We start from the raw sequence: 26,652 nt of genomic DNA on the forward strand, positions 1-26,652 counted from the left end.
GTCTATTCACTGTGCCTGGTTTCAAAGTCCACACTAGAATTCTGACCCTTCTCACTGCCTCTTCTGCCCTAAACCAGTCCACAGGTTCCTCTCCTGTCAGCTACATCTTTCTGCTTCATTCTCTCCCTGCTCTGGACTCTCTCTGTCTCTCTCTCTGTCTCTGTGTCTCTGTCTCTGTGTCTCTGTCTGTCTGTCTCTCTCTGTGTGTGGGAGGGCGCATGTCAGTGGTTTTCTCTTGCAACCATGACAGCTGATCTACCTCTGCCTTGAAGAGACATGAATCAGCTGAGACAAACAGAGCCAAAGGACCTGAATGATTCAGGTCTCTGGGGTGGAATTTCTGGGTTGATAATAGTTTTGACAGAAATGCTGCATTAGCATGATTACCCTTTTCCCAACCTGAGAGAGTTCCTATAAGACCTGGAGAGAGAAGCACACATCCTATGAGAAACTCTGGAGCCGTGTGTGTGTGTGTGTGTCTGTGTGTGTGTCTGTGTGTGTGTCTGTGTGTGTGTGTGTGTGTGTGTGTGTGTTGTGTTTAAGGCAATGTGTGAGTTTGTAAGTACACTGATGTTATAATGTACCTGCCACTTGTTCTCTTGGGAAGAGTTTATTCCTGGGCTGGGAGGGCTTCCTGTAGGCAGCAGGTGGCCTGCTCTGGGACTTGCTTTAGTACACGAAGGCCTTGCTTTGCTCTAAATGGCTTTGGAAGGCCATGTCCAGTTCTTGGGAGATGTAACCTGAGTCAGAAGGTCTCAATGGCTTAGGGTGAGAGACAGCTCAGTGTGTATGGGAGAGTAAATAGGAAGCAAGCATTACCTGTGGCTTCTCTATTGTCCTGGGAACAAACTACTCATAAGGAACTTGGGACTCATGGGACCTTTGAGAGGAACCAAGCAGAGCTGAAGGCTTCTGTGAAGTGCTGAGTCACAATAACAAGAAACAGGAAGCACAGTGACTGAACAGTTTTCTTTATGGGGTTCCCCTGCAAACAGCTTAAAGCACAATGACTTTCAACTTGCTTCTTGCCAAGCATCAGAAAGTAAAGACCTGACAGAGGGTTCTTTGTATGTCTGAGAGAGGTTGCCTGTGCCTCCTACCTCCAGGCTCAGGGTGAGAGAGACATATGATAAGTGTATGAAGCATGTGGCAACCCTTTCTTACCAGGACTATATGTAGCAAACAAAGCTTGTCTGTGATATGTGAAGAGAAGGTAGATCATATGTAAACAATCTACAAAGGACCAGAATTCAGCAGGCACATGTGCCTTTTACCTTTTACTGTGGTGAATGCCATTTTCTCTTTCTCTTTCTATCATGCCCCACATGTCTAATTTATTGTTCAGGGACACAAGAAACTGAAAAATCTCATTAAGCATGTCTTAGAAGTGAACCCATAACAAACTTCCTTGGCTCAGTGTGCTCCAGCCCTAGGATCTCAGACTCTGTCACCACACCTGGCTTTTATTTGTCCTGGGTTCTGGGAATCTGAGCTCTGGGCCCCACTAGTTAATCTTCCCATCCCCTAGGGTGATTTTTGTCTAAACTGTAAATAACAGCACTTATCCACTTAAAATCCTCTCTGTCTTGACTTATCCATTCTGAGAGTAAGAACCCTGCTCATGGCCCCCTCCCCGTTCCTACCCTTTTCCATTTTCCTGGGTTTCCTTTGACACCAAGCTATTGCAGATCCTTCTGCTGCATGCGATTTTCTTATAGTGACTGAATGGCTGCCATTCAATAGGTCTCAAAGACAGTTTTCCCAGTTCAGACTCCTTTCTGCTTAGTTGCTATCATGAGACCACAGTTCATTCTCTCCAAAGAACTTTATAAACATATCTTACCTTGCATTGGGCTTAACTTCTTTCTTTTAAAACACAGATTATTATTATTATTATTGTTATTATCTTATGTGTATAGACATTTTTGCCTTCATGAATGTCTGTACATAATATGTATGTAGTGTTTGTGGAAGCCAGAAGAGTTGTTGGACGCTCTGGAACTGGAGTTACAGATGGTTGTTGGCTTTCATATGGGTGCTTGGAACTGAACGGGAATCCTCTGCAAAAGCAATAAGCTGTCTCTTCATCCACTTCATTTATTTTCTGTCCTCTGTCACTAGAAATGAATTCTCTCACTTTCCACAGTATCCTCAGCACCCAGAAGGGCACATGGTACATAGTAGGGTGTTAAGTAATTATAGTTGACTAATTTCCATGTTCTGTCAAAGTTCAGTAGAAAACTATAAAGTTGTAGGTCAGTCCAGAGCAAAATAAAACAACCTTGGTCCAGGCAGCATTGGTCCTTTCTATTGCTTGTACATCTAAGAAAAAGAAGAAGGCTGTGCTAAGTCAGATTCAGCCTACTACTCATTTGGCTCAAAATGTTCTCCTGGAAAGTTACCAAATGGAATATAAGCACATTCCTCTAAAACTGCAGCACACTGACAATGCTCCCCTGAATCAGGTGTGTGAGTCAGGGACAGAGTGGGAGAGGATGCCAGGCCTGCTGATGGGGATGTGTAGCCTAGCAATGACTTGCTCATTAGCTTCTTTGAGCTAATGCTTCTTGCGGTCACTAGGCAATCTGCTACCTGGGTTGCCAAGAACAAAAGGGGCTTTCTAGTGTTCAGTTCTAGACAGATGCTTATAAATGATATCAAGCCCCCTGCTAAGATTACTTTTTTGAAGGGGGTGTTTTCATTGTGGTGGACATTGTTAAAAGCATTCCTAAATTCCTAATGTCCCTTGTGTCCTCTATGTTAGCCTTTTTATTTGGGCTGAGGTATGTGAGGTTTGATAGAAATATGTGAAACAATTCTAGGGAAGAAAACTTGCTTCGAGGACCCCGGCCTCAAGAGGAAGGATGGCATGAAGAAACATCCTTTTCTTCTGTCGTTATGCTGTGTGGTACATAAAACTATTGAGCTTACCTTGTGAACACGAAGCAAAGGGGAGCTCTGGAAAGAGGACAGGAAATACCTGGGTACTTGATGGTTTTGTTAGGCCACCAAAGCAAGCAAACTCTAGATTTCATTGCTGTTGCTACTGTGTAAGCTAATTTGTGCCTTTATATTTAAGCTTTTTTTTTGACTGGGGTTTCTGTTGTGTGCAGGTAAAAGCAATGTTTATAGATCTAGTGACTTAAAGATTACATCATTATTAATTTATTTTGTGTGTGCATGTAAGTATGTGTATATGTATGTATTTGCATTTGGGAGTATGGGGGCTATAGCACATGTGTGAAAGTTCTAGGGATCCAAGTCAAGGATCACTGGTAGCCAATCCTTCTCTGCTGAACTCTCTAGCCAGCACCTATATTAGTGATTTACAAATAAGCATGTAGCACTTATTAAATATTTACTAAATTTTTATTCTGTGACTTAGTGGAATTTAGTGTTTCTCATAAAGACATTTGAATTGGTGATATGGGAAGCCAGGGAGATTATTGAAATAGATTTGTTGGTTCTATCACAGACCTGTTAAAATGTTGGAGTGGGTCAGGGGAGCCATCATGTATGTATAAAGAAAGCACTTACATGATTCAAATGTTTCCTGAAACCTGAGCACCACAGTGTTGGGGTTCGTGCCAGGAATAAGAGAAGTCAGGATATAAAATAAATTGCTGAAGTGTGAAATGTGAGCTCTCATGTTCTGTAGACATTCAGAAACATACTGGCAAGTCAGAAAACATGATAGTTTGAGGGTGAACTATCATGTTTGAGGCTGCTTCAAAATTGAGGGTTGCAGGGCCAACAGGCATGGTCTGCTGTTTGGTGATGGGTGGTGTGATAGTGAGAAGCAGCTGTTAGGCCAACCCACGACAGACTAGTGTGCTTCAGTCCTGGGCTATGAGGGGCCCAAAGTGCCCTCTTCTTGGGAGATACCATAAGCTGTGATCAAAACTGTTCCTACACAGAGCATGCAGAAGCAGCCCTTTCTCAGCCGAGGGAGCAGTAGAGCAGGGCTGCCCCTCACCTCACCTGTTTCTGGTCCTGTGTGTCAGAGCTGACCGAGTTGCATTTTTACTCTGTAAGGCATGTTACTGCAGCCTCTAAATACTACCGTGCAGATATGTTTGCTTGCACCATAGAGACTCCTAAGGGCGTATGCAAATGCACAACTACAGTCCTTCATTTCCTGTGGTTTTTAAGGCTTCTTTTAATGGTATTTTCTCTCTAGAGAGCTGTCTGGAAGGTTTTATGTCATGCCTAAGGCTTTCTCTCACCTAGACATAATTATCCTGCTTGTTAATAATGCTCACCGTTTGTTAGTTTTAGTCACAGGAGTCTCAGATGGCAAAGGCTTGCTTTCTCCTGCCATGCCCACTGCTATAAGGAAAGTTCTTTTCTTACTTGTGCACTAACCAGAAGAACAAATTTATGAATACTCTTAATGTAAAGGACATTCCTAATGGTACTTATTACTCAAACCACCAGGTTACTCCCAAAGGAGATATAATCTGAGAACTTTCACTGGCAAAGTCTGACTATCCTGGTTTTATAAATACAGAAACAAATAAACCAGCTAACTCTTAATAATATGCTACATTAATGGGATTTCGTTTTTAAATTTAACCTTTGAAGGGAAGAAATAACTGAATATTCCAGACATATCCAGATGGAGTTACTAACCACAGGATAAAGAAATCCTGGGGCCTCTCCAGAGAGGCTTAGCACACACCACTGACTGTAGCTGAATCTGAACAGATTTTCCTAAGACTCGGAGTTCTGCTTCCCTGCTAGCTGGTGTGACTTACAGCAGCTGTGCTGTGGCTGGCAGAGACTCTGGTACATGGGCCCTTGCTTTGCTGCCTATTCTGTCCCTGTGAAGAGAGCACTAAATTTACTTAGGAACTTCAGATAACCATTTTGGAAACATGTAAAAGCCAGAGACAAAAACACTAGAGCCTAAATCCTCTTCTGAACACAATAAAGCTACACTGAGAAGATTTTTCTACATTTTCACGAGATCAACTTTAAGGATTAGTTATATTCTGAGTTTATAGCATCCTGTAAGAAAATGTAATGTAAAAAATGTAGCCACTATTCTGATGGCTTACAAAAATAATTCTATGAGCATGTGGGAATGGTGAATTAGTAATAAGTATTTGGTGCAGTTTCTGCATTTCTTTTCTGCCCATAACCAACTATAGGCTTTCTATTGTTTGTCTATAACCACTCATCTGGTGGACTTGGGAGTTGTGGAAGCAAGCTTCTGTTGCAGAGTGTTCTGAGAGGGACACAGGCAACGCAAATGTGGGGTAGAGTCCAGACAAACAACCTGGGACTGAGCCTGCATGTGGATGTGACTGGAAGAGACAATTCTAAGTAGTGCAAAGATCCACAACTAAGAAGAGACTAGGGACACTGGTTGTGGATCTTTGCAGTGAAAAACTGTGCCCTAAGATGTGAATGTCTCATATTCAATTGCAAAATTAATACCATATAGTGCAATGGGCTCTTTTTTGTGAAACTATTAGAGTGGGTAAAGGTTCTAAGCAAAACCCATGTGTTTGTAGAAACAGGGTGGACATCTGGATTGCACATACAAATAAAATGTATGCCAGTAGCAACAGTGGCGGAGGATGCTTAGAGTTCACATAGAGTTTGTAGCACCATCAGGACATCTCTCACACATGTTATTTGTGAGTCTATGTGACTTTGGTATTAAAAATCATTATATATCAAAGTGAAAGACCTGAGCTTGAATTCTTGTAATTTTTGTGTAGCACAATGATCTGAACTGTGACCCACAAAATATATGTTGAAGTCTTGATGGCTATTATATCATAATGTGACCTCATTTGGAAGTAGGGACATTGCAAATATTGCTAAGATGAAGTCACAATGGGGAATCAGAGGCCTTGAGACAATATGGCTGCTATTCTTATTCTTACATAAAGATGGCCTTGTACTATGTTGAATAGGTAGGGGAGAGTGGGCAGCCTTGTCGAGTCCCTGATTTTAGTGGGATTGCTTCAAGTTTCCCACCATTAGGTTTGATGTTGGCTGTTGGTTTGCTGTATATTGCTTTTATTATGTTTAAGTATGGACCGTGGATTCCTGTTCTTTCCAGGACTTTTAACATGAAGGGGTGCTGAATTTTGTCAAATGCTTTCTCAGCATCTAGTGAGGTGACCATGTGATTTTGTTCTTTGAGTTTGTTTATATGGTGGATTATGTTGATGGATTTTCTTATATTAAACCATCCCTGCATCCCAGGGATGAAGCCTACTTGGTCATGATGAATGATCGTTTGGATGTGTTCTTGGATTCGGTTTGCAAGGATTTTGTTGACTATTTTTGCGTCAATGTTCATAAGTGAGATTGGTCTGAAGTTCTCTTTCCTTGTAGGGTCTTTGTGTGGTTTAGGTACGAGGGTTATTGTAGCCTCGAAAAATGAGTTAGGTAGTGTTCCATCTGATTCTATCTTTTGGAATAGTTCAGAGAGTATTGGTGTTATATCTGCAATAAATGTCTGATAAAATTCTGCACTGAACCCGTCTGGACCTGGGCTTTTTTTGGTTGGGAGGCTTTTGATGACTTCTTCTATTTCTTTAGGTGTTATAGGGTTATTTAGATGGTTTACTTGGTCCTGGTTTAACTTTGGGATCTTGTATCTGTCTAGGAATTCATCCATTTCCTCCAGATTTTCCAATTTTGTGGAGTATAAGTTTTTGTAGTAGGATCTGATGATTTCTTGAATTTCCTCAGTTTCAGTTGTTATGTCTCCACTTTCCTTTCTGATTTTGTTAATTTGTATACTCTCTCTTTGCCCTCTAGTTAGTTTGGCTAGGGGTTTATCAATCTTGTTGATTTTCTCAAAGAACCAACTCTTGGTTTTGTTGATTTTTTCAATGGTTCTTTTTGTTTTTATTTGGTCTATTTCTGCCCTAATTTTGATTATTTCTTGCTATCCTCTCTTCTTGGGTATATCTGCTTCTTTTTGTTCTAGGGCTTTTAGCTGTGCTGTCAGGTTGCTGATGTAAGCTCTCTCCAGTTTCTTTTTGGAAGCACTTAGGGCTATGAGTTTTCCTCTCAATACTGCTTTCATTGCATCCCATAGGTTTGGGTATGTTGTGTTTTCTTTTTTTTTTGAATTCTAGAAAGTCCTTAATTTCTTTCTTTATTTCTTCTTTGGCCCTGCTATCGTATAACAGAGCGTTGTTTAGTTTCTATATGTACGTAGGCTTTTGTTGTTTTTGTTGTTGTTAAAGACCAGGCGTAGACCATGGTGATCTGAGAGGAGGCATGGGAGTATTTCAATCTTCTTATATCGATTGAGGCTCATTCTGTGTCCAATTATGTGGTCAATTTTCGAGAAGGTGCCATGGGTGCTGAGAAGAAGGTGTATTCTTTTACTTTAGGATGATATGTTCTGTATATATCTATTAATTCTAGTTGGTTCAAAGTCTCTGCTAGTTTTGCAGTGTCCTTGTTCAGTTTCTGTTTCCATGATCTGTCCATTGGTGAGAGTGGGGTATTAAAGTCTCCCACTATTATTGTTTGGGGTGAAATGTATTTTTTGAGCTTTAGTAAGGTTTCTTTTATGAATGTGAGTGCTTTTTTATTTGGAGCATATATGTTAAGAATTGAGAGTTCCTCCTGACACATTTTCCCGGTAATGAGTAAAAAGTGTCCTTCCTTATCTTTTTTGATAACTTTTGGTTGGAAATTTACTTTATTTGATATTAGAATAGCCACTCCAGCTTGCTTCTTGGGGCTGTTTGCTTGGAAGTTTTTTTCCCACCCTTTTACTCTGAGATAGTGTCTGTCTTTGTCTCTGAGATGAGTTTCCTGTATGCAGCAAAAGGCTGCATAGTACTGGAAGTCCTAGCTGGAGCAATTAGACAGCAAAAGGAGATCAAGGGGATACAAATCAGAAAGGAAGAGATAAAAACATCACTCTTTGCCTATGACATGATAGTGTACTTAAGTGACCCCAAAAATTCCACCAGAGAACTCCTACAGCTGATAAACAAGTTCACCAAAGTGGCTGGATACAAAACCCACTCAAACAAATCAGTAGCCTTCCTATACTCAAAAAACAAACATGTGGAGAAAGAAATTAGGGAAAAGGTACCCTTCACAATCGTCACAAAAACTATGAAATACCTTGGTGTGACTCTAACTAAGCAAGTGAAGGACCTGTACGACAAGAACTTCAAACCTCTAAAGAAGGAAATTGAGGAGGATCTCAGAAAATGGAAAGATCTCCCATGCTCATGGATTGGAAAGATCAACATTTTAAAAATGGCAATCCTACCAAAAGCAATCTACAGATTCAATGCAATCCCCATCAAAATTCCAACACAGTTTTTCATGGAATTGGAAAGATCAATGTGCAATTTCATATGGAACAACAAAAGACCTAGAATAGTTAAATCCATCCTCAACAACAAGAAAACATCTGCGGGAATCACTATCCCTGACCTCAAGCTATACTACAAGGCAATTGTGCTGAAAACTGCATGGTACTGGTACAGAAATAGGCATGTGGATCAATGGAATAGAATAGAAGATCCAGAAATGAGCCCTCACATATATGGTCACCTGATTTTTGACAAAGAAGCAGTAAACATTCAATGGAAAAAGGACAGCCTATTCAACAAATGGTGCTGGTCCAACTGGCACTCAGCATGCAAAAGAATGAAAATAGACCCTTTCTTATCTCCTTGTACAAAGCTCAAGTGTAAGTGGATCAAAGATCTCCATATTAAACCAGATACACTGAAACTATTAGATGAGAAAGTAGGGAAAACTTTAGAACATATAGGCACAGGAGAAAATTTTCTGAACAAAACACCAATGGCTCAAGCTCTAAGTTCAAAGATTAACAAATGGGACTTAATGAGATTGCAAAATTTCTGTAAGGCTAAGGACATTGTCAAGAAAACAAAACGGCAGCTAACAGAATGGGAAAAGATTTTTACCCACTCCACATCAGATAGAGGCCTAATATCTAAGGTATACAAAGAACTCAAAAAGCTAGACTCCAGAGAATCAAATAACCCTATTAAAAATGGGGTACAGAGCTAAACAAAACATTCTCAGTTGAGGAATATCGAATGGCTGAGAAATATCTGAGGAAGTGCTGGACATCCTTAGCCATCAGGGAAATGCAAATCAAAATAACCCTGAGATTCCACCTCACACCAGTCAGATTGGCCAAGATCCAAAACTCAGAGGACAACAGATGCTGGCGAGGTTGCGGAGAAAGAGGAACCCTTCTCCACTGTTGGTGGGGTTGCAAACTAATACAACCACTCTGGAAGTCAGTCTGGCGTTATCTCAGAAAATTGGACATAATACTACCTGAAGACCCAGCTATTCCACTTCTGGGCATATACCCCAGAGACACCTTAGTACACAACAAAGATATATGCACCACAATGTTCATAGCAGCTCTATTTGTAATAGCCAGAAGCTGGAAAGAACCCAGATGCCCTTCAGAAGATGAATGGATACAAAAATTGTGGTACATTTACACAATGGAATACTACTCAGCCACCAGAAACAATGACTTGACCAAATTCTTAAGAAAATGGCTGCACCTAGAGAATATCATTCTGAGTGAGATAACCCAGTCACAAAAGAACAGACATAATATGCAGTCACTGATAGTGGGATGCTAACCCCAGAGGCTCGCACTACCCCTGAAACAACTCACAGACTCTATGAAGTCCAAGAAATAAAGAAAACAAAATAAAACAAAACAAAAAAATCTTTATACAAGAAAACTTTGACTATTTCCATGTTACATTTTTTTTACATGTACTTTATGCTCATTGTAACTATTAAGTTTTCAATGCATACTATCAAACCTTTAAAAATATCAAGTACTGACTAAAAATATATTTATACAGTTTTATGTAAAAATTATTTTAAAATCTGAAAAAAGTACTGACAAAAATGTGTTGTATAATTTTATGCAAAAATGCTTAAAATCTGTACATTTATCTTTGTTTTGTAAAATAAAGTTGTTAAAAAAAAGAGATGGCCTTGTAAAAGACACAGAGGAAATGTGTATGTGTGTATGTGTGTGTGTGTGTGTGAGAGAGAGAGAGGGCATCTATAAACCAGGAAATACCAAGATGCATGTGGAAAGCTTGCAACAGATCTGCCCTTGGCACTCACAGGAACCAAATCTGCTGACTCTGTGACTTTGACCTTTTAGCTTCCAAGGTTGTGAGATACACATTTTTTGTTTAGCATCAACAGAGTGCTGGTGACCATGGCAGTCCCGGAATGTTAACATCAATGGTAAGCTGTTCTTAGCAAGTAGACGTTAAGGAGTTGAATCAGTGTCATCTGATTTCTATATAGTCTTTAGAGATAGCACATCACTCATAGAACTATATTTTAATTTTATTTCAACTTCATAGTGACATTTGTCACATAAACGTTTCTGAGACTTGGAAGTTAATAGTATCTCAGCTGAGAACTATCTTGCCCTGCTTCATCATCTTTCCTCCCTTGCTGCAGCATTGTCTAGGTGTTTAAAGCCTCTAATGCCTTTGCACCACCCTCAGTGTGTGTGTGTGTATGTGCTCCATTGCACACTTCTGAGTGTGGACTTTGCCTCCAACATTGTGCAGATTTCTCCTGGTCACCTTTTACAGCTTGGCTCACAGCTCTTCCTGTTGAAGCCTCACTAAGTCTCTCTAGGAAACTGAGATTGACTTTAGTCTGTGCTCCAGTGGGGTCTTGGTATTTCTGAGACATGCCCCAAACTGAGAACCTCCTGAGGCAGAGATAACGGTTTCTTCTGAGCAGCCTTTCTCTGATGGGTTTCATGGTCTTTGTGAGTAGTACATGATGCCTGTGGCTGTTGCCCACTCATCACCAGAAAATTGCCCATCATAGGCAAAGGTGAATATGGGCAGATTACAGAGAACCAAAGACTGCCTGTACTTCATGACAGGCCAGTCTGCCATGCCCCATCCAAAACTTGGCAACAGAGCCTTGCCTTCCATTCTTATGTATCACAATGTGAGGAGTCTGTCTTCTTCACATGGTAACAAGCACAGAGAATCACATCATTAAAGAATGCTTGTCACAAAGGGGAGATGAAGCAGAAACTGAGCGAATGGCCAGCTAATAACTGGCCCAACTTAGGACCCATCCCATGGGCAAGAGCCAATCACTAACATTACTAATAATACTCTTATGCTTGTCGGCAGGAACCGGTTGTCCTCTGAGAGATGCTACCCAGCAGCTAACAAATGCAGACACCCACAACCAAACAGTAGATGGAGCTTGGGGGACTCACAAAAGAACAGGAGGAAGGATTGTGGGTCCTGGAGGACTTGGAAATTTATAGGAAGACCAACAGAGTCAACTAACTTGGCCCCTTGGGCCTCTCAGAATCTGAACCACCAAACCAAAGAGCATACACAGGCTGGACCTAGGCTTCCCTGAATATATGCAGGAAATGTGCAGCTTTGCCTTCATGAAGATCCCAAAACACTGTAGTGGGGGGCAGGGGAGCTGTCTGAAAGCTGTTGCCTGTATGTGGGATATGCTCTACTAGAAGGGCTGCCCTGTGTGGCCTCAGTGAGAGAAAGCACCTAGCTTCAAAGAGACTTAAAGTGTCAGGGTAGAAGGATTCCCAGGGGCTTCCCACCCACTCAGAGGAGAAAAGGAGAGGAAAGGGGAGGGGAGGTGCCCAAGAGGGGGCATTGAGTGGGACTTAAAGTGAATAAAAAAAAAAAAAAGACTGCTGTCCTAAGAAGACCTGGTAATGACCGTCTTTAGAACCTGAATACCACATTCTCACAAGCAGACATTATTCTTACTCCACAGTGACCTCATCTTAGCAATATTTTTAGTGACCCTACTTTCAAATGAGGTCACATTCTGATATAATGGCTATTAAGAATTCTTGTGAGAATATGGGAAACAGCATCTGAAGACAGTTATTACCAGGTCTTCTTAGGACAGTGACAGGTATTCTTTTGTGATTTTATATCCTTTATTGTCTTATTTAATTCATTAAACATTTTATTTATTTCAATTTTAAATACTGACTAGCATCCAGACACTCCTGTCTCCTCAAAATGTACCCTGAAGAGAGTTATTGGCATATACCGTGACTATAAGTCGGAGACTGCTCACTATCAACTTTGCTTCTCAGGCCTCCTTTTGATTTAGAATTTTCACCTTAGGGAAGACAGACTGGAGAGTCCATGTATCTGATAGTATCAACACATGTTTATATTTCTAGCCTTCTTATTCCAACCATCTTCACCCCATCTGTATCCTGACTGAAAAATTTTGTCCTTGTGTCTACCTGCCCATATCGTGGTCTGCTCAAATACTAACCTGTAAGCAGAAATTGTCCTGGCAAGCTTACTAGCAATCTGTGCCTCTTCCTTCTCTGGAATCAAAGGTACGTGAAGTGGAAATCTTTGTCTAATTTGCTCACTGGTGACTGTGTAAGTAAGTGCCTAGCCCAGAGCTTACAGATACTAGTAAGTAAGTAATAATCAGCTTCTAAAGGGTTAGAAGGGACCTCCTCAGAAAGCATTTGATTCCAAGTTGAGAACAAAAATTCTCCCCCTGTGGGATAGCCAATTAAATAAAAATAAGAGATTCATGAGCACAGTTTGTTTTCCATTCAAAATTAAATCCTGTGAGAGGATAATACATGTTCTAAAATTTCAACCACCTAGTTTATTACATAGGAAGATGTAGATGAAAAATCATGGGCATAATTAATTGAAAAGTATCAAGAGCTCATCTTTGATCACTTGAAATCCTAGTCTCTTACACAGAAGGCAGAAAATGACTAGAGAGGGGAAGGGGACTTTCTTGATTACAGCCAATTGAGCTGATGCAGACTCAAGGTTCTCTAAGGAAGCTCTGGACTCCACTAGTGTGCCTTCTACCAGCAGGAGAAAGGCAAGGAGAAACAAGACTTTGGTGCTCTTCAGTTCATTAAGTTTAAATAAGCATATGTACAGGGTCATAAAGTCAGCATATCTGCTAATTGTGGATTAGCAAACCAATATGCACACAAGAACTATTTGCTGCCTTTAAAAGAATGACACAGGGGAGGAGGGAGGGGAGTGGGAGGAGGGTATAACATTTGAACTGTAAATACAGAGAATAACCAATAAAATTGAAAAAAAGAAAGAATGACACTGTCACCATTGTCCTATAAATACTTTCAAACATTCTGCTACCACGCACATATATCATTAAAATGACCTAACATGGATAGATAATTATGTGCATTTTACTACAATTGGCAGGCCAAGAAAGACTCCATGAATAGTGAGTTGGCCAGCCTTGTCAGTATGCCTTTCTCTAAGCTGAACTTTTTTATAGGTTAGGTATGATTTATGTAGATAAATGTCTATGAGAATGAATCCCGAAGCTGTGAAACGCACATTAAGGTACTTTAGTGAGTGGGCAATGACCTTCATTTGTCAAAGTGCCTTATTTGCATCCAGCACAAATGTTACCAATTGGTGATGTAGAGGGTACAGTTATTTAAAGAAAGAAAAGTTGAGTTTGTTTTATTAAATATGTCAATTCAGAATTCTGCAGTGATAGTTGCAATGTCTGAATGTCATTTTGTTTTTTCTGCTAGTCAGCAGCCCATAAGCACTTTTATTAGTATAGCTCATCCAACTCAGTCCCCTGCCCCCACCACCTGCCTTCCTCTCCATTATATCTGTCAACTTCAGTTCATCAAAAATTGATAGTCGATGCACCATGATAGACTGCTGCAGGGTTATTAAAAAGCATAAGGTTCCAGAGCCCCAGTATTTGAGGCTACAGTGTGAGAGAATAGAAGTGAAGAACACCATAGATCTAACCATCTGAAGTAGTAAATAAAATAGGCACCCAACTTAGGCATTGAGAGTTAGGATTCTGAGTGTGGATTGAGGTAGAAAAGAATGCTGGAAATGGGCAATCTTTGTCTTAGCTTTGCTGAAATGCATCTGGAGGAGAAAACTAAGCACATAAAGGTGTTTTCTGCCAAGCCTGGTGACCTGGAACCCACACAGGCAAAGACAGAACCAAACTTCCAAAGGTTGTCCTCTGGCTTCTGCACCCACACAATGACACACCTGCTCACACACATATACATATCAAGCACATACATAAATAAATGTAATTAACCTTTTGTTGTGCTGAAATCCAAGATAATGTTTTAAAACTTAAGGTTGTTATCCTTCTCCAGGAGTTTAGTCTAGTATCTCCTGGAATTATCTCATGAGGTCAGAGCAATGACTTCTAATTTCTATTTTTCACATGCAGACAGGTGGAAACAACTCTCCCTTCTAATAGGCTGCTAAGGTTAGCTAATGGGTCCTTTAACTAATTTGGGGAATACTACATTCATTGTTTCTAGTTCACTTATCTTAATGGCACACTTTAAAACACTAAGAAAAATAATTTCTCCCGGTTTGGAGCCCTACCCTCCCAGACGGTAAATCCATACTCAATGTGAGCAATTGCATGTATGAAAAGCAAATAAGAACCGAAACTCCAGAGTGCTGAAATGAATGAAATTTGTTTGCTGAGAACAGGGAAATGCATAACTGTAAATAGTGCAGTAAAATCAGAGTTTAAAATTTTCATCATCAGAGATGTCCTCAAAAATCAGTCTACCATTTATGATGCTTTTTCTCCTAGAGTCATTTTGTTTATTAGGCCACATCTCTCCCGTGGTTAGGATGCATATTATAGAATTTGAATCATTTTAAAGCTGCAGCACACACCAGGAACTTCCCATTTTTGCAAATGAAAAGAAAGAACTGCATTTCCCAAGTCTAGAGCTGAGAGCCACAGTGCAAGGAAGGGCCAGGACAATCCTGCTTTGAAGCTCTTAGTGGGAGTCCAGACAAAAGCATTTCATGAAGAGAAGACAGCTCCAACCCGGATATGGTGCTTCTGAAACTCCATGCCCAAAACATAGAATTCTGAGGTAGTTTTGAACAATATGCATCTACTAATAGTTGTGTGCTAAGAACCAGAGCTGTCCAATTTTTGTGGACCACTACAATGTAAGTGGGAATGTAACAGAATTTGATATTTTTAAAAGTCAAAAAAAAATTCTGATAATTAAGATTTCTTACATTTCCTAGTTTTTGCTTTGTTTTACATTACGGTGTCAAGGAATCTGTTTGGCTTAATTCAAAAGTCATAGCTATTTATCTGTTGTGCTACACGTCACTTGCGACCCCAGTCAGATTATTTTCCCACAGGTAGCACCAAGTGTTTAGAGACAGTGAACTTGTCTGAGGGTTTTAAGCTTTTCTGAGAGCAGAGAGCTACTTACATGATTTCAAAGGTTTCTTTCAGCCGTTCTATTCTCTACTGAGTCATTAAATGTAGCTTATAGACTTACTTGTCAACATATTCAACTAGATCTGTAGAGTTCTTAGTTGACATTTTGGCTGGAGATAATCTTACCTAAAACAAAGGTGACAGATTCAAAATGTACCCTGTGATAACTATGATGGGCTATTCTTCAAAGACCTTGTCTTTAAATAAATGTTTTGATTTTTAAATAAAATATATACCATGGTTTACCTGTGCCATGTTTGCATAGATACTAACTGGGGCACTCCTAAAGAGCTTTGCTTCATAGGTCTGCTAACACATTAGGAAAGGTTTTACAAGTTAAAGCCATATATCGTTCCTAGATAAAAATTGCTAAATGAAAGCTCCAGTGATTACTGACCAGGTTTTGAAAAAAGGCCAATGACAATGAATTGTACCTAACATAGTAATTTCCTAGGGGAATGAGCTGATTTCCAAAACAGCCCCACACAAGAAAGTCAGTTTAAGTAATTTTATATTCTAAAAACCCTAGATGTCAGGTTATTATAGATGTGAAATAAAAGCATATGGCAGCTACAGGTATAACTTAGTAGCATGAAACTAGTTGGCTCTATGAACACTTAGCTGAAAATCTCCAGTTCACTGTTTAGCTACTTCTAGAAGGGCCTATTTCCTTCCAAATGCTGATAATTTGCTAACATTTCTAGGAGGAAAAGAGATACCAAATATATTCACTATTTCTGTGTATGGAAAACAACTGAAGGTCTAATGCATTTTTTTTTTAAGTTTAAAAACACAGCAAGTTTTATTCTAATTTTAATCGCCAACCACTGAACTGGATTCAGCAGAGGGGATTTCAGTGATATTCTTCTTCAGTTAACAGATAAAGCAAGATATGTTTCTTGGATACTTATAAAAAAGCAGAATAAAATATTAATAAATTATTCAGAGTTTAAGAAAATACACAGAAATTAGTTCTTTAGCCTGTTTAATGGAATCAACCATTTCCTGGGTTAAGACCAAGACACTTAATTGTAAATCCCCCTTCTCTAAAAAAAATTGAAAACCAGGCAACTCTATGATCAAATGGCCATGTTGGTTTGATTCAGCACATTTGTCAGGAGGCTGTCACAGGCTCTGAGCTGCTCAGGATGGGGCCAGTGAGCTTCCTAGAGAGTGCAGTACACATGAACATACTGTGAGTTAGGGTCTTCAGGAGATTAGATGTGCCACCACTCAGACTTCCCCTACAGCATTGTTTCTCAACCTGTGAGCCATGACTCCTTTGGGAGTAACATAGCAGATACCTTGTATTAAATATTTACATTACAATTTATAACTACCAAAATCATAGTTATGGGATTGCAGTGAAATAATTTTATGGCTGGATGTCACCAGGACATGAGAAACTCTAAGTAAGGTTTGCAGCATTAGGAAGGTTGAGAACCACTGCCCTAGAGAATACTCTGGTACTTATGCACACGCTTGTGCTCTGGATACCATCCATTATCCCTAGAGGACCTGGCCAGATTTCTAACCTAGCACAACTTCTCACTACTGTTTCCTACTGCAAATGCTCTGTCTTGAATGTATCATCAACTTCACACTAGATATGAACTACAACAAACCCCAAGGGCAGTGGGAGTTTGGTCTTAGTATTTCTTTATCAACTGATTGGTCTTTAACTTATGAATTTAATAACCAATGATGTTGGGTAAATATTTGTGGAATGAGTGTGTCCAAAGTAAATGAATTACTAGGATACTCTCATCACATCTACTTTGGGGCATAGTGTCTCTGTATGTGTATGATTTTTCAGTGTATTCTTAGATGCTAAGATTTGACTGTATGTAAAAATTATTTCACAAATAACTTTCTTATTGAGGGATTTTTGCATGAGCCAATTTTCATCTGTTCACAATGTATTTTAAAATATTGTAATTCTTACCCTATGGAATCCTTTCATATATAGTGATTTTGTTGTTCTAATAGCTCTATGAGATCAGCATTATTATTTTCATCATATGTGACAAAAATTCCTTTAGTTAATTTAAGATGAATCTTTTTATAGGTTAGTTTTTGAGGCTTGGGGAAGCAATGGATCATGTGATCATTATACACTGAAGCTGTCCCCTTCTGAATGCTTAAGAAGCTCATTGGAATGCACAAGGAAAGCAAGGCCTAACTAACCTATTTTCTCTAAGAGGAAATTGAGGTTAAGCAGTCATACAATCTAACACAGAGACTTAAAGCCAGTACTCAATGCCATGCTGGATTTTGGGAACCTTTTTATAAGAAGAGACTATATATACCATTCAGGTGTTATTAGACCTACCTAAGTCCCCAAACACAACTTGTTTTGCATGATGCTTATCATTAATGAAAGCACAAGAAGTACTGAAAAGGGAAACACAGCATATGACTATTCTTTTGCTTAAAGAATCTTTACCATAATAAATCATCATCATGTTAAAAAAAAAACTCAGCCCCATATTAAAAATCAGTCCAGCAAAGAGATTTAGGAAACTGAGATTATTATTTTTTATGGTAACCTCAGTGTGCTCTGTCACTTTATCAAGACAGAACAGCAGGAACTGCAGGAAAACAAACAGTCATTCTTCTGGGATTCCTTCAAGCTTAAACAACCCCCAGCTTCAGAACAACTGAACAAAGTACTCCACTCTTAATATGAATATCTGAAAGTACTTGCTTGCTTTTCTCTGTCACTGGCTGAGCCAGGAAGGGGGCCATCAGGTGGATCAGGCTGTTCTTCAGCAGGCAGAGAGGCACTTCTGTTTACATCGGTAACTAGGCAACCAGAATGCAGAATCAGATCAGGAACTATGGCAAGTGAATTTTTGCATTGGTGGTATTTTAAGATTTGAAGCTAGTTTCTAAATAGGTGTCAAAAGTTAAAAAGAGGCTTCCAACTTGTTGACATGTGACACCCCCTCCCCCAGTTCCCTCACCTGCCAGAATCACATTTCTAGCCCATGAACAGAACAGATTTCCACAGGTACTTCCAAACGATCTAGCTTTGTTGAGGTCAAATAGACCTAAAATATTGGGAGATACATCCAATTGTGTCCAAGATAAGAGGTGAAGGCATATGATTTTTCTTTTACTTTGTTTATATATAGTAAGAAATGTAAGAGGGAAATAGAAATGTAAAGACTGAGTTGTCCGTGGATAGATACCTGAACTCATAAAGTAGATTCCTCAGCTTTACCACTACTTTTTGTTGACTTGCTTAATTTTTTTTTTTTTTATTTTGAAAGGGAACAGAACTATGGCTTTCTTCTTAAAAAGCCAAAATACTAAGGATTCTTGACTACATCAAATTAAAATCTCCATGCTTCTGAAACATCTTTCCAAGGGCAGTTGAGGAGCATTGTGACTTGGAGGGATCTGTGATGTCAGTGGGGTCCCTCAAGTACTGAACTCTCTAGAATTTATGAGTTTTTTTTTTTTTTTTTTTAAATGAACTTGCCTCCAGTTCCATCTACTTGCCTGTGAATTTTATAATTTTGTTTTTCTTAATAGGTGACTAATATTCCACACTGTAAATGTACCATATTTTCATAACCCACTCATCAGTTGATGGACCTCTAAGCTGTTTTTCCTTCCTGACTGTGGGGAACGTACATCAGTAAACACAAATGATCAAGTTTTTCTGTAGTAGGAGATAGCCTTTTGGGACTGTGCCCAAGAGTACTATAGCTAGATCACATCGTAGAATATTTCTAGCATATTGAGCAATCTTTGTGCTGATTCCCACAGTGTTGGCCTCGGTTTCTACTCCCACTAGCAGTTGGTAGCATTTACCTTTCCCCACATCCATCAGTATGTCTTGTTATGTTTAAAAAAACAATCAGGAGTAAAATAAAAATCTCAAAGGAGCTTTAGTTTTTTGAGGCTCCTAATCCATGTGGACTTGAGGTTTTTGCTGGGTAAGAGTTAACAATATAGTCTCATTCTATACACAGCTAGCCAGTCTGATCAGCATTGGATTTCATTATTTTTTGTTTTTATTTTATTTATATTGTTTAAAAAAATAATGTGGTCTTTTACTGGTGTGTATTTTTGGTGTTTTTGTAACAACAACAACAACAACAAAAATGAAAATAGGTGGGTGTAGCTGCATGGAATTATATCCAGGTCTTCAATTACATCCCTTTTTATCAGTGTTTCTCTTTCTATGCCAATATTATGCTTTCTTTATCACTATAGCAAAACTTAAAATCAAGGATTTTATCTTATTGTTCAGGATTATTTTAGCTAGTCTTTGTGTGTGTGTGTGTGTGTGTGTGTGTGTGTGTGTGTGCACATGTGCATGTGTATGTGTATATGAGTCCACATAAAAGGTGAAGTTAGTTTTTAAACTTCTATGAATAATTGCATTGGAATTTTGATGGACATTTTGCTGAATATAAAAATTATTTTTTTGCAGAATGTATATTGTCACAATATTAATCCCATGGATCCCTGAACCTGAGGGGTATCTTCTTCAGTATTTTGCTTGAATTTTGTATAATTTAATTATGTAAATCTTTATCTTAGTTATATTTATTCCAAGCATCTGTCTATCTGCCTTTCTCTGCCTCTGTCTTTCTCATACACACACTCACATGAACATAAATTTGAGGCTATTGTGAACGGGATTATTGGTTCCTTATTTTTTTCTTGGTATGTTTGTCATTTGTATATAGGAATGCTACTAATTTGTGTTAATTTTAAACACTGCTATTTTGCTGCATATGTTTATAAACTATAGGAATTTTCTAATGGAGTCTTCAGTATATTTTAAGTGTTGTATCATATCATATCATCAGCAAGTAGAGATAATTTATATACCCTTATCCCCTTCATTTATCTTATCCCTGTAGTTAAGACTTTCCAAACTATATTGAACAGGAATGGGGAGAGTGAACATCCTTGTTTTGTTCCTGATATTAGTGGAAATGTTTCAAGTTCTTTTCTGTTTAGTAAAACGTTGGAGTAGGTTCCTTGTATACTATATTTATTGTGCCGTAATATGTTCACAAGGGGCAACCTGAGTAAACTGCACAATTTTACTTTTCAACTTACAAAGTCAGATAGTAGTATTTACTAATTTTTCAAATAATAATTCATAAAATAAAGTAATCCAGTATATGAAGTTCTTAGAAATAGTTCATTGACCATTAATAGTTAAAAAGCATTAGTTCATGCTCTCTTATGTCAAACTTGTCAATTTTTTGGGATTTTCTAGGTGTAGTTTCTTACATGGGGGCCTCAATATATATTAATTGAATGAATGAAAGAATTCATGTTTTAGAATTAAAGATTAGAGGGCTCAGAGGGCTCTTCTTGGTGGATTATCTCATAAATGCCCTAGACTATGTCTGAATAAGTGGGTATGGCCGATCTCTTCCACACAGATGTGATTCTCAGAACTTCTACCAAGTACCTTAGCACTCAGAGAACCCTCTTCGGCTTTTGGAATCATCTGTTTAGGATTTTGCATTTTAATGATTGTTCTGGGGTTAATGTACATACAAAAATAGAAAAAGGAAAGAAATCAGCTGTGATTTCAAGGTGATTCCAGGACAGCCACTACACAGAGAAACCCTGTTTCAAAGAACCAAAAGGAAAAAAAAAAAAAAAAAAAAAAAAAAAAAAAAAAAAAAAAGGAAGACTACTACTGGATGGGGTGGGTAGAAGAGACGGATGGCCCTTCTTCTCCTGGGATGATACAATTGAAATATATCATACACTTTCAAGAAATGTCTTTGACACTCATCTCTGCATAAAGTAAATACATAGTAACTAAAATAGGAGGACAGGTGCAGTAGAACACACTGGATCCCAGCCCTGAGGAGGAGGAAAAAGCCAAAGACTGGTCATGGAACTTAGCTACTTCAATAGCTTCTCATGGTGCTGTCAGCAAAGCATGGAGCTTTCCTATTCTCCACTACTCCACTACGTCTCCACTGTCTGTTCCCCTCAGCTCTGTCCCTAGTTTACTCTCCTTTAGCCACCATGGTCACCTCGTGACTCTGGACTATCCCAGCATGATCTTTAATCTTCACTTGCCTCTTAAATGAATTTTCCCTAGAAAAACTCTGCTAAGCTTTGGGCTTTCTTCTGGTTTGTATTACTTTCTTGGAGAGGGATTCTCTGGCTATCTAAAATTATAGTTTCCTCCACATAAACACTTTCTATTACTGTTTCGTGCTAGAAATGGTATTGATCTATCATCAATCTGTCTCTGTTTATTTTCTTTCTATCTATCTATCTATCTATCTATCTATCTATCTATCTATCATCTATCTATCTATCTATCTATCATCTATCTATCTATCTATCTATCTATCTATCTATCATCTATCTATCATCTATCTATCTATCTATCTATCATCTATCATCTATATCTATCTATCTATGTATCTATAATCTACGTACATCTATCTACCTATCATCTGTATCTGTCTGTGATCTATCTTTTTGTGTATACTGATTATTTACTGTGTAATAATCTAAGCTTCATAGAATACAATGTGTGTGTGTGTGTGTGTGTGTGTGTGTGTGTGTGTGTGTGTGTGTAAGCTTCTATTTAGTCAACTGCCTTGTGTTGGAGGCTAACAGTATCTGGCATATGGTAGGTGCTTCCTAAACATGTTACCCTAAATGATTATTTTGCAGTGCTGAGGGGGAAACCCAAAGACTTAGGCATACTCAATGATGTATTAAAATTAAATATACACACAGACTCTCAAAAAAGTTGAATAAATTAAGTCCAGAAGACAATGAGAGAATTCTACAGAGGAGTTACAAAGTTCGGGGAGCAGGTAATTGTGGTGTGATTTGTAAAAAGGTATGGCGTTTTAATTAAGTGAAAAATGACACAACATCTTCCATTAAAGACAATTAATAATCCTGCGAGGGAGAAAGTTCAGACCATTATTCAGAAGCATCATTATTTAATAGACAATGCTTGAAGTACAAGTGGTCATGGGATGCTGATGAACTATACATGTCTATTAGCTCAGAGAATCATGACTTTTATTTCATTTTTAAATTTCCATCATGTAATGACTAAATTGGTATTTTTGTCACTGTGTTTTAAGAAGTTTTTATGAGTTGACTTAAAAACTGTGTTAAATTAAAAACAAGAAACAAATATTGATTGACCTTTCTCTCCAACCAAACAAAGTAGTTCTAAGTTCTATGTGTGTCTGTGCAGCAAAGGCGGGGTGAGGGGGTTAGGGGTGCACTCTTTATTTATTATTAATTTTTTATTAGATATTCTCTTTATTTACATTTCAAATGTTATCCCCCTTTTCCCCCCAACTCCCCTCCCCCTCCCCCTCAACTTACTTCCATGAAGGGACTCCTTCTCCCAACCACCCTCTCTCACCCCAATGCCTTGGCATTCCCCTACACTGGGAAAATGTGTCTTCACTGGACCAAAGGCTTCCTCTTTCATTGATGCCAGACAATGCTGTCCTCTGATACATATGCAACTGGAGTCATGGGTCTTTCCATGTGTGCTCATTGATTGGTGTAGAGTCATAATACAGATACAGTTGAGGATGCTTGCAGCTAACCATCGGACTGAACATGGGGACCCAAATGAAAGATCTAGAGAAAGAACTGAAGGAGCTGAAAGGGTTTGCAATCCCATGAGAAGAACAACATTATCAACCAATCAAACCCTCCAGAAATCCCAGGGAAGGGTGCGCTCTTATTGCCTAGGCCCCTTCCACTGACAATTAGGGACAGAAAAGTCTTCTTTTTCCAACATCATCTTGCTTATCCCATTCTACTCCTGCGTGATTTTCTCCTGTTTGTCCATTAGAAAGTACCTTCAGCATAAACTTCTTAAACTACAGGGATGTAGATAACAGCTCAAGAGTTTTAACAGAAGCTTACTGTCAGAGATCTAAGAGCCACACACTGAAAACCTCAGGGGAGGAGCTTTCAACCCCATAGGAAGAACAACAACATCAATCAACCAGACCCCCCTTCCTAAGCTCCCAGAAACTAAACCACAAACCACCCCCAACCTGGAAGGACCCATGGCTCCAGCTGCAAATTTAGCAGAAGATGGTTTTATCAGGCATCAAGGAGAAAAGAGGCTCTTGGTCCTGTGAAGGCTCAATGCCCCAGTGTAGGGGAATGCCAGGGCAGGGAGATGGGAGGGAGAACACCCTCATAGAGGCAGGGGGAGGAGCAATAGGGGGATTCAAGAGGGGAAACCGAATAATGCATGTAAAGAAAAAATATATATGTGAGAATTGTATGACAAAGCCTGCAGAGAAGGTAACTTTGGTTCTGAGATGTCTAGTGTCTTTTCTTTCATTTTTGGGAGGGAGGGAACAAAAAATTTTTCTTCCAAACACTTGATTGTAGTCAAGCTACAATCCCCACAGTTCTCTCTGCTGACTCCAAGACTTGTTATTTGACTTTGACTATAACATCCGACAAATATTTTGATTAACCAGTGCACTGAAACATAGAACTTCCTGTGATAAAATAAAAATGCCAAAGGGAAAACCTTCTCAGTTTGTAGCTACATCTAGCAACTAGCGGCCACACAAATTTCCATTTGTGCACAGGATCAAACAAAAGTCTAGGAGTTAACAAATCCCACACAACAGGGAATGCCGTGCAAAGGTTTGGAAACTACAGAGTCACACCCTGACCACTGGAGCAGCGACTCTGCCATGGTCTGCAGGACCCATAGGCTTTTATTGGAGTGACAAGGAAGCCTGTGCTTCTTTGTAAGTTAGTTTATAACATCTCGATGACACTGGTGCAGGAGTGAGTACTGGAGTACTGAGTCCAGCTGAAAGGTCTTCTTAATTGAACAGGTTTCTTGCTGAATCAGAGGTGTGCCACACATACCTTTGGATCCAGTAGTCCACCTGAAAGTTCCCAGTCAATTTTCCTTGACAGTGGCAGCCCAAGGGACAAGCTGGAAGTGGGCAGCCCCTTCCAACTCGCTGGCCCCCAGGAACTTCAGGAACTTGTTTTTGTTGAATCATAAGACTGGTGGCTCAAACCATCGAGCTTTAATGCACACTTTTATTCAAGGTCAATGTAGAACCCTGTTTGAAAAGCATAAAAATAGATTCTAGTTTTGAAATCAATGAATGCACTTTTGGCCCCAGACTGCTGTACATTTAGCCAAATGGCTGTAGGACAGATTTTAATATTTTATGCACTGGTACTCTGTCTTACAAATAGAAAGTGCAGTAAATGCCCTGGGGAGTGTTCTTGTGCTATTGGAATACCCCTGTGTCTGTTATTAAAACTCATGAGATTGTATTCCTCATAAGATATATAACTCTATATAACCTCCTTTTCCCAAGGAATGCTGGTTTCAAGCCATACCTTTTTTTTTCATTTATCATGGACAATTTAATTTTAAAACAATGAGATAATAGCAAAAGAATAAAAAGCATAAAGAATTAAAAGGAGTAAAGGTTAAAAATAATCATGTATAATAAAATATGTTTATTATGACTCCATTGTTTCATTGTACATGCATATGAGGATGAACATATATAGAAGAATGCATATGCAACATGAAAAATGTGATGAGGAACAAGAATATGTCCTCATGACCTCTTAAATTATCTTATATATCTTTTTTGCCAATAGCATAAACATCTATGTTTATAAAATTGTTTAAGACAAACAATTATCAATGTTTTCCATATATTCCAATGTGACTGAAGAATCTGAATTTTCAAATACAATTTCCACTTTATTCAAGGTCTGTTAGATTTGTCAGGACATATCTTTATGGTTACAATTTCTCATCTTTTAAAAAGTATCTTTTTATTTTGTATATGATTATTCTATGTATACATCTGTCCACAGAGGCCAGAAGATTGTCTAAGACTCTCTGGAATAGGGTTCCAGGGGTTGTTATACACTAATCAAGCTGGCAACTGAACCCTGTCTCTCTGCACGAGCAACTCGAGCTGGTAGCCACTGAACCACCAGTGTCTTCAGCCCCATGTTCCTTACCCTGTATGAGTTTCAGCATATTACCTTTGTACGACTCTCAAATCAAAGTAAAAATAAAATTGCCAATGCATTTTCCCTAGAAATTTGATTGACTTTTTCTTAAACTATTAAAAAAAACATTTGGGGGGGTTCATTTGACATTTTTTACATATGTATACTTTGATTTCTATAGATATAAATGAAGCCACAAAGGACCATGGTTGAGAAAAGTGAAGTGTCTTGCTAAGTGCCTTCAATGTGCAAGGCATTGTGTGTGCACGTGTGCATTAGTGTGCTCATACATTAGAGCGATGCTTAAAAAGAGGCTTATGAGAACATGAACATGAGTGAATGCAGGGCATTTGTTTCTACTTCATGGTGGAGAACCACTGTTTTTCAACCTCAGCTAAAGATTAAATGAACTGCAAAAGTATAATCAGAGTAAAAAACTCAATTATGTGTATTTTCTGGTTGTATAAAACTGCCATTGTGTAACCTGCTTAAACTACCTACAGCTGAGGTTCTGGGGTAACAGCTCTGCTCAGGTGTCAGAGGGACATTTCTCTGAGTCACATGGTGGCTCTATTCTCGTAACACAAAAGTATCTTTTATGTTGAAAATAAATTGGACAGTAAAAGAAAATGTTACTTACTTGAAAATGACTTGGGGGAACTGAAACATAATTTTTATTGCATTTTAAATGTTATATACATTTTTGTTTATATGCATGCACATGTAATTTTACATGAATACATAATTGTGATATCATACAGCTTACAGAAAGATTGATATCTTGAACATGTAAAAAATTATACCAAGATATGAAGAAAGGGTTATGTGGAGTGATTGCTTTACACATTAAATATTTTATTAAATATTATTTATTCTCTGTGAATTTCATATATGCATACAATGTATTTCTGTTGTACTCACTCTTTTTTCCCTGCTCAGCTGTGTCAGATTCTCTCCAACCTTCCTCCTCATGTCCCCTCAACTTTATTTATTCTTATTGTTTTAACCCATTGAATTAAATTGTTACTACCCACATGTGAGCGGGTGTGGGCCCATCCCCTGGAGCATGGTCAGTCTACTAGAGACCACAACTCTAAAGAAAACTGACCTTCCCTTAACTATCAATTGTTAAGAGCTAGGGATGTGGCTAATATGTCCCTCCTCTATCCATGCGGGCATATTGATTGGCTTGATTTTGTACATGTCTTATGCAGGCAACCATAACTCCTGGGAGGTCATGGGTGTAGAGTCCTGCCAAGTCTGGAGGACACTGTTTCCCCCAGTCCTCCCTAACCTTTGCTGCTAAAAACTTTCTGCCCCCTCTTTTTTTCTGAGTGTTAG

At 38.8% G+C, this 26,652-nt stretch overlaps 1 protein-coding gene across 1 annotated transcript in view; it reads right to left on the bottom strand.

Moving 5' to 3' along the window:
• FAM81B (family with sequence similarity 81 member B) overlaps nt 1-18,100 on the bottom strand; it is a gene marked incomplete at its 3' end in the record, with an annotated part of 62,095 nt that extends 43,995 nt beyond the window's left edge. Inside the window, exons 1-2 of the mRNA XM_080925339.1 lie at nt 18,011-18,100; nt 15,365-15,429 (exon numbers count right to left, since the gene is read on the bottom strand). Of these exons, the coding sequence (XP_080781465.1) occupies nt 15,365-15,408 (44 nt within the window). The 5' untranslated portion in view covers nt 15,409-15,429; nt 18,011-18,100. The remainder of the gene's footprint in view (nt 1-15,364; nt 15,430-18,010) is intronic.
• Between the last annotated feature and the right edge of the window lie 8,552 nt (nt 18,101-26,652).

Source organism: Micromys minutus, assembly GCF_963924665.1.
Source record: "Micromys minutus genome assembly, chromosome: 11".
Lineage (NCBI taxonomy): Eukaryota > Metazoa > Chordata > Mammalia > Rodentia > Muridae > Micromys > Micromys minutus.